This window comes from Acomys minous (genome assembly GCF_964271855.1).
Source record: "Acomys minous genome assembly, chromosome: 11".
NCBI classification, from domain to species: domain Eukaryota; kingdom Metazoa; phylum Chordata; class Mammalia; order Rodentia; family Muridae; genus Acomys; species Acomys minous.
The window spans coordinates 42,113,212-42,122,856 of NC_140492.1; the positions used below are offsets into that span (position 1 = coordinate 42,113,212).

Consider the following 9,645-nt stretch of genomic DNA (forward strand, 5'->3'; position numbering starts at 1 on the left):
TGGCTCCTTCACAGGCAACACACGTTTGTCAATATGTGTACTCAGAAATTTGTCTTTAACTCAATCCCAAGCAGGAATAACACATTCTACACACGCTTTACGGCTGCTTCAAATCAACTCCCCAATTCATTTGAAAATCAACAAATCTTATGTCTCCATTTTTTCAGGTCTGGTTCACTTCAGTTTTTGACACCTCTACAGTATCTGAAAAAAATTCTTTAAATATGATGGTGATGTATTCAAAACGGCCTGGGCTGAAGTCCAGAATCTACTTACTAATTCATTTGTCAATTTTACAAAATGTATTTATTTTATTTTTTTCCTTTTCAAATGTTTTTCATGCTTTTCAGACAGAGCTTGTTGCAATGGCTAGAGGCTAGCTGTGCTGGTGGCTGAGAGTACCCCTGCTGCCCACAACTTCCTCCAGGAAATGTTTGAAAGGGGCCACACCCACCTCGAGGCCCCATCTCATGTGGTAGAACATTATATCCAGGGTGGCCCTGCTCCTCCTCCCCCCAAAGTCTCCCTCAAGCCCAGGAGAAGGGGTTCTTTGCAGGTCCCTAGGAGCTGATGACGTGCCCGAACCAGGTCTCGTGCTTCGTGCCTGGTGCCAGGTGAGTGATGACCACCTCTACAGCCTGCAGTTTCTCATTCTTGGACGGGATAGAGCACATCTTATAGGTGACCTCGTCGCCTTCCACTGGAACATACTCCCCTTCCACATCGGAGATGTGCAGGAAGATGTCAGGGCCACCGTCAGCCGGGGTGATGAAGCCGTGGCCCTTAGACCGACAGAAACATTTATACTCTCCTTTGTAGACAGGGTCCTGTGACGCTCGCACCGTCGCTGAGAAGGTCCTTGTCCGGCGGGTGGGCAGAGGACTGGGGACCACATTGCCCCGCAGCTGGGATGGAGAACGACCGGGGGCTGAGGGGTGTGCAACAGCCTGATGTGTGGGGGGCTGCGGCAGCGGCGGTGGCGGTGGCGGGGGAGGCTCAGATGACATAGCTGACCTGGTGACACATTTGACTCCTCCAGCTGCTGCGCTCAGACTCATGTATTTATTTTCTTTCTCTTTAAAATAATTTTCTGCATATGGGTATCTTGCCTGCATATATTTCCTTGTGCCAGCAACATACCTGATAGAAGTTCATATATATTTCAAAGCCTTTTAATCTCTTCCTGGAGGATTAAATATATGCCAGGAATTTATATTAATACTGAAACTAAAACAAACATTTACATCCTAAATTATCGAGAACATACACAGTGACTTTGTCTTTATCTCTGAGAGAGCTATACTGCATGCAACAATCCAGTGTTATGCTATTACTGATATTATTATTATTTACTGGTGGAATGACAGAGGAAGGAAGTTGGCTTTTTTTTAAGTTTTCATTTTAAATATGGAAACCTGAGAACTCCACCTTATAATCAACACCTTCATAACCAGTGTCTGCAATAACTAGATTTAGACACACACACACACACACACACATACACACACACACACACATATGCACTCACTCATGTATGCACACAGGCACTCACACAGATGTACATATGTACATACATAGGAAAATACACGCAGTACATATAAAAACAAGCACACATGTACAAATGAACACTGGTATGCACACATTTACACTATATCCATACTGTAGCATTTGGAGACAAAAATTTGTTGGACCGTACATAAAATCTAGAAAGTCCCTAGGTTTTATAAGCACTAAGTTCTTCTAAAAGAGCATATTGACTATCTTTCTGATCTTGCATAAGGAAGCAGTCCTAAGTAAATGTGGAAGTTTGCAGAACCTTGCATCATAAAAAAGCAATCATTTTCAATTTTCTCATGAATGCATAGGTTAGACAGTTTCTAGTTAATAAAGGTAATCTGTGTTTAAGAGGAGACATGTTTGTAACCTATTTCCAAGGAAAAGTTTCTAAAGAGTTGTTTAATTTGACATTAAGCATGCATGCACTCAGGCAAAGTGATGTCTAAATTCTGTTCACTTCCTAACTCTGGACAAGTGGTCCTAAATGGTTCTGCTTTAACATTTACTATATCCAGTGACAATTTCTTCACAACACACATTTACAAGAGTAGGAAATTTCACAGACCATCATCAGTGCATATACTAGACAAGGTCATGTACTGCTAGGTTGTTCTGTTGTCCATGTTAGAAAAAAGAAAACTAACCCTGCAGTACAGATTTTGCTAGCGAAACTTGCTCAGACAGAAGGCATGAGATGAGGGAATAAAAGCAGCGCGTGCCACTGAGATTCGAAGACAAGAAATGATGTATGAAATGAGACAAAATTCACATCTACATCACTTTGGCAATTTTTGCTTTAAAACGCCATCATTGTTTCTGCTATTTTGGGAGATTTCCCCCTTTTTTCATGTTAATTTGTTCTCAGTACAGATCTGACAGCAGAAGAGCCCTCATTGTGTACCCCAAGCTATCAAAAGGCTGGGGAGGGTGGAAGCCTGTTCCCTGAAGCAATTTGTCTCAGAGTGTAGTTCAGAATTATCTTTAATATGAATGAGAAGCTGGAGCCTCTTGAATAGGCAGATGGAGTTTTGTTTCTTCCTCCTAGACCATAAATGTGTCTGCTTCTCTCTCTCTCTCTCCTTTTCAAAGCGCATTCATCATCTTGGTTGCTATTTTGTTTAACCTTGTTCTGCCGTTCTTTCCAATTACTCTGTTTAGTTTAGTGATTCCAAGTTAGCTAATTGGCTTCGCCTAGGCCTCCTTTTCACACATTTCTATCCTATTCCACGCGCAATTCAAGTCCCATTAGCTCCCACTCCATTTAAATCAACATAGGGCTCATGAGACTAGTTGGGCTGTTGGAAACAGGTGCAACCGGCCAGATGGCTGGCTTGCCAGGAGGGCAGAGAGGACCAGGCAGCTCCCAAGCCAAATTTACTCTGTCAAGCTGAGACATAGCAAAGGGTTAGCAGAAGGCTAACCTTTCATTTAATTGCTATTGTGTTTCTGTTATTGGATTCACCTTAGAATGCAAAGGCATATTTCTTTCAGCATTAAAGCCAACTTTAAGAAGCAATTAACTCTCCCAAGAAACATCAGGCATAAAGGGTCATAAGGTGTGCCACCAAGGAAGTAAAGCCAGCTCTAAAAAAATTATTTGAATGCTAACTGGCTCCACGTAGCTGTTTTCAGGTGGCATTTTGTCTCTTCATGTTGTGTCATGTTTTGAACTTAGAGGGTACCACTCTGAACTTTACACTGCCTTTTTTCTTTTCTTTTTAGCTCACATTTCCATTTTTTAAAGAATTTAATGCTTGTATGCAAGGACATATGATTATATTCTCCACACTACCCGCCCCTATCGTTTTCCCATCCATATTCTCCTCCTCCTCCCAATTTCATGTCTTTTTCTTTGTTTAACCCACCATGGCCACTTGGTGCTGCTCACATGCTCAAGTGTATGGGGCCATGTGATAGAGCATCAGGACCCTACAAGCGGCCAGAGCCTCGGAAAAGAATGATTCTCCATTCTTCACTCACTATCCACCGCCTCAGTATTGGGTGAGGGTGGCTAAGGGGACAAATTGAAACCATATGTACTTTCCCACTGCAAATTAATGCAGCTTCAACTTTTACTCTCTGTAGTGATTTTCCCAGAGTAGTACACAAGATCACTCTCTGAAAATCCTAACTCTTTGGCAAAGATAATGCTGCCTCCATTTCCTTGTTACCCCTTAGCACCTATGACTCTCAGTGCAAATTTTTTTTCATGTGCCTTGAATGATATTTCATATGTAAGGAGCAACGATTACTGTTGCAATTTCCAAATCTAGGTATGTTTTCATCAATTCTCCTTCTTCCTGAACTGTAAGCTACGAAAATGATGATTGTAAATCTCTCAGTGAACAGACTTTAATTTTGAATTGAGTTTCTTTTTTTTAATTTTTTATTATTAATTTATTCTTGTTACATCTCAATGGTTATCCCATCCCTTGTATCCTCCCATTCTTCCCTCCTTCCCATTTCCCCTTATTCCCCTCCCCTATGACTGTTCTTGAGGGGGATTACCTCCCCCTGTATATGCTCATAGGGTATCAAGTCTCATCTCAGTAACCTGCTATCCTTCCTCTGAGTGCCACCAGGTCTCTCCCTCCAGGGGACATGGTTAAATGTGAGGCACCAGAGTAGGTGAGAAAGTCATATCCCACTCTCCACTCGTTAGAAATGGATGGAATATTACTAAATTCATTCTATGAGGCCATAGTCACATTGATACCTAAACCTCACAAAGACTCAACAAAGAAAGAATTTCAGACCAATTTCTCTTATGAACATCGATGCAAAAATACTAAATAAAATACTTGCAAAACGAATACAAGAACACATCAAAGATATCATTCATTATGACCAAGCAGGCTTCATTCCAGGCATGCAGGGATGGTTTAATATATGAAAATCCATCAATGTAATCCACCATATAAACAAACTGAAAATAAAAAACCACATGATCATCTCTTCAGATGCAGAGAAAGCATTTGATAAATCCAACACCCATTCATGTTTAAAGGTTTAGAGAGATCGAGGATACAAGGCACTTTCCTCAACATAATAAAGAATTGAGTTTCTTCTATTACATATTGTTGGTTTTGATTTTTTTTAAAGTCTCCTTGTTCTTTCTCTCTTGTTCTTACTTCTGCCCTGCCTTCCTATCCCTACATCTTAGTGCATTCTTTATAATGAGAGTTATTCAACACTCACCATCTGAAATTATCTCTATTTGGCCTTATACAATAAACAGATGTCACTATATTCCATCGTGACTTTCATGTTGACTATCTTTAGAAATGTCCTAATTTTTGCACCATTTAAATTTTAATTATATCTGATTTCAGGATTGGTAGATTTTAGGATTGTGTTCATGTTATGTTTTTTCTATTCTTTGAGTTCAGACATTATTATTCTTTTTCATTAGCTGGAACTTATAAATATCCCCTGCCTTTTTATTCACTTTTGAATTAAATTTTAAATTTCAATTTTCTTGGTACCACTATTAAATATTCAAGTTTGAATTTTTGTTAACCTATTTTTTTTAACAATTAGTGGATTCTACCTTCAAATAGTTGTGATTAATGATATCAGAAGTAAAGTATCACTTAATATTTATAATTTGGAAGATAATATCTTAGTTACTTCAGAGCATTTTGTCATTCATCTGTTAAAATACCCTATTAACTAATCATTTAACAGATAAAAACATTGAGGCAGATCAGCAGGACAGTAGTAATTATTCAAGAACCAATCTGAGAACCACAAAACATCAACACTGGTGACCCACAGGTGAGAGGGATCCAAATTTTGTGGAGCACAGTTGTGTCTGGCCTCTGGCCAGGGGCAAAACCACAAAGCCCCTGGTCCCCACAGAAACAATCACACAGCCTCCAAAGGCCAGCACCCTACACCCAGCTGGTGGGCAGCTCTGTGCTCCCTATTGCCCAGAACTAGTTGGGCACTACCAAACCACCAATGTCTGGGGGTCCTAGCACTGAGCAGACCCCATAGTCAGGATCACAAGCGGATCTGATTTCAGGTCACCCAGAAAAGCCACAGAGAGAGCTCCTGGGATCTCTAACAGACACCGTGCAACCGCAGGCCCACCACAGGCCTAGCTCTTGAAATTCCTAGTGCACAGAACTAGCTTGAGTATACAAAATCACCAGTGTCTCTGGGTTCTAGCACCAAGCCAACCCCACAGTCAGGATCACAAGCAGATTTGATCTCGGGTCTCCCAGAAAAACCACAGAAAGTTCCGAGGTCCAAACAGGCACTGGGCATACACTCCAACCAGAGTCGTCACAACGGGAAGAGGTCAGTGTACAAACCCAAGTGACAATCCCCAGGACCATTTGATACCTACGGAAACCGAAACCAGCAGTCCCACCACCACAACAAACCCTGGAGATACTATCTCAGCTGACGCACAAGAGAAGGATTTCAAATCTGAGGTTAGGAAAATGATAGAAGCCTTAAGGTAGGAAAATAAATCTCTTGAACTAGAACTGGAAAACACAAAGAAAGAATTGAACAAATCATTTGAAGACACTACAGTCAAACAGGGGAGAGAAATGAAGAAAAAGTTTCATGGCCTAAAACAGGAGATACAAGCTATGAAGAAAATATAATCTGAGATAATCCAGAAAATTTAAACCCAAGAGAAGAGGACAGGATCTACAGACACAAGGATGACCAACAGAATTCAAGACATGGAACACAGAATATGTGGAATAGAAGATATGACTGAAGAAATGGATAAAGCAGTCAAAGAAAATGCTAAATCTGAAAAGCTCTTGACACAGAATATCCAAAAAACCTGGGACACTGTGAAAAGACCAAACCTAAGAATCATGGGCATAGAAGAAAAAGAAGACTCCCAACTGCAAAGTCCAGAAAAATATTTTCAACAAAATCATGGAAGAAAACTTCCCAAACCTAAAGAAAGACATGTCCATAAATATACAAGAAGCCCTACAGAAATCCAAATAGAATAGACCACAAAAGAAGATCATCCCACCACGTAATAATCAAAACACTAAACGTACAGAACAAAGAAAGAATAGAAAAAGGCCAAGTCACATATAAAGGCAAACCTATCAAAATTATACCTGACTTCTGATCAGAGACTATGAAAGCCAGAAGGGCCTAGACGGAAGCCATGCAGACACTAAGAGACCACAGATACCAACCCAGACTACCAAACCCAGCAAAGCTTTCAATCATGGTAGATAGAGAAAACAAGATATTCCATGACAAAACCAAGTTCAAACAGTACCTAACCACAAATCAAGCTCTACGCGAGGTACTAGAAGGAAAACTAGTTGTTTTAGTGGTTAAAAATGTCTTAAGTTAATAGAGATGAGGTATTGATCTCCATTCAGAAATTTAGACCCAAGAAGACAGGAAAGGTGTTTACTTCAGGTTTGTCAAATACCGATAGCCAAATCACTATGAATGTAACATTAATATAATTTCTGATTATTTTGTGGTTCTTCCTGCTATATGTGGTTTATCTTATTCCTGTATAACAATATAAATATATATGTTTAAAAGAAACATTTAAAAAAAGTTGAGGCCCAGAGAGATTTCATAGTTTTCCTTGTTATAACTATGGCACTATGGCAAGACTTTATCCTAGGATCTATGAGAAGTGATATAATGTTATAAATTTCTCTGTCTCTGTCTCTCTGTCTCTGGTCAAATTGGGATAATATGTTTTTGACCAATATAGGGAATGCCTGGATATGTGGGCCAAAAAATCCTGTAATTGTAAATGGTTTTTTTTTCTTCACTTAAGAGAATGAGATGAGAGCTGTTCCTAAGACTTTCCAGCTCTTTCTGAACTCTGGCTGGCTCAGTCAATTCAGTTGTTCTGGCCTAAACTCCTTCCTAAGCTGACTGACTCAAACTAGCTTTTATTGTCACTATGTTTATCTTCCTTCTCATTGTATCTAGTTTTTTATCTTCAAAACCTGTCTCTGTAAAACTGTCCTGGTAAGATGTTCTTGGAAAAATATCTAAAAAATTTTCCTCTCTCTCCCTGCACTGATCTTTAGTAGCCTCTCTTACCTGTCATGTCCTCATGAGAGTTGGATATATCCTATCTCTGACTCATTCTGTCAAATCTTTCCCTGAATCATCATTTTGTCTGCCCCTCAATTAGAAATCACTTTCAAGGATGGGTGTTTTCTTTTATAAAATAACCTTACCTTCATTTTCTGGGATAAAAGGTGTGTACTCAGGGTGTGTCTGTAATACAGCAAGATCATATTGTAATCCATAGTGTGTCTGCATTTTATCCAAATAACATGGAATTAAAAGGCCTTTGTATGTGACCCTGTGCCAGAAAAACCGCTTTGCTGTACTAAAATTCCTCCACATATGTCCATCTGCACTTTTCAAAGTTGATTTGCAATTTGCTCCATTTCTTCTAATTATTTCCTTGCAATTTGGGTACAAGCTTTACCCATAAACTCTAAATATATCTTTGAAAATAATGAGAAAGAAAAAATAGATCAATATTTAAAAATAACACTATTTTGAGGAATAAATTTTCCTTCAAATAAAATATTCATATTTGAGATAATATGCTTCAGAAAAGGTTATTTTTATAAACTTGAAAATTCTACATAACTTTCTTGTAACACTAAACTAATTATGCCTATATATGCATATACATATATTTAAATATATACATATATAGTATATATGTATAGTGTATATTTATGTGTATATATGCATATATATACATAAATTCTTTTATGATTGTAGATGGGCAAAATTTAGTGTTGGTTGATCACATGCACTTTCACCTTAAAAGGCATATTCATATTTTTCCCTGTCACTATGCCTTTGTTCTCTACTGTGCCGATGCTTTATTAGCTCTCAACTCAACTTTAAAATTATGCTCATTTTATAAGTCTAGAGCACAGCTTTTATGTTTCTAGTACCATAAATTAACAGTTTTTTTCACTGCTCACTATATGCTATACACTATTAATATAAAGGAGTCAACATCAAATGCTGATTCATTATTTCTTACAACTTGAGGTGGGCTGTTTATAGCAGATATACCGTATATTTCTGTTAATATTATATACAATAAATGCTATGAGTACTATTTCAGCTTTAAAATTCCAAGATAAGAATAAGAACAATGGGAATAGGCAAGAACAATAAGGACACCTGCATTTTTCCCTTTGAAAGTCTTTGAAAACATTTCTAGCTATTGGCATTATCCAACTGTCAAGTTCTATTCAAGAGGTAATGCTGTAACATATTTTCCTTACAAATTGCAGTCAATTGTATTTTTGCCTTAGTTCCTTTTCCATTTACTTTCTATATTATAGACTTATTAAGCAGTTAAATTGCACAAATTTTACCCTATAAATGTTTCAAGGTGTATGGCAATAGGTTTAGTTTCCCCTATGAATTAAGATCAACCAAAACTGGAGCAAAGCTTTTAAAATTGCATCTTCCCAGCCTCAATCGGACCTCATGACCATTGTCACAGCCAGACCCAATTTATCACCCTATATGTCACTCCAGAATACTCTGAAGGACGCACATTTGCATTTATGGTCTTTTCTGTGTATGAACCGGAGAAAATTTACAACGTTGCTTTTGGAACTCTTTTAAGTGTTAGACTTTAAGCATAGAGCCATCATTAACCCTACAGCTGGTGCTCAATTTTGCTGATTCTCCCATTTTTGCCCCTTCTCTAGAGGTTTGGACAGTGCTGAAGCATGAATTCACTTGTTCTCGAAAGTACAAAGTGTCTAACAGCTTACAGGTTTTCTAGAAGCATCCCTTCTCCTGTCTTTGTTGCTCACATTCTTTCTTCAGTTTTTACATGCCCAAGAAAGCTACATGGCTTACTCTGGGCCTCAGGTGGGCATAAGTGCAGTGAGTAATGTCAGGCATCTTTTTCTAATACCTTTGAACTCTATAACCATATTCTGCAAGAGTTTTTGCTTTACCATTTTATGCTGACTATAGTTGACCCCAGAAAAAATATAATAGGAAGTCTTTGCTATTATTCCTCATGGTGAAATACATTCCAACTTCCATTTACAGTCCTTGTTCTCATTTGTAACT

The 9,645-nt window shown here is 38.5% G+C and overlaps 1 protein-coding gene across 1 annotated transcript; it reads right to left on the reverse strand.

Annotated features, from left to right (window-relative positions):
• Window positions 1-255: 255 nt before the first annotated feature.
• Window positions 256-1,049, reverse strand: LOC311608341 (calcium-regulated heat-stable protein 1-like). Its single transcript, XM_084800800.1, has one exon. It carries the CDS (start codon window positions 1,005-1,007, stop codon window positions 561-563), a length of 447 nt encoding a protein of 148 aa, XP_084656926.1. The 5' UTR covers window positions 1,008-1,049; the 3' UTR covers window positions 256-560.
• Between the last annotated feature and the right edge of the window lie 8,596 nt (window positions 1,050-9,645).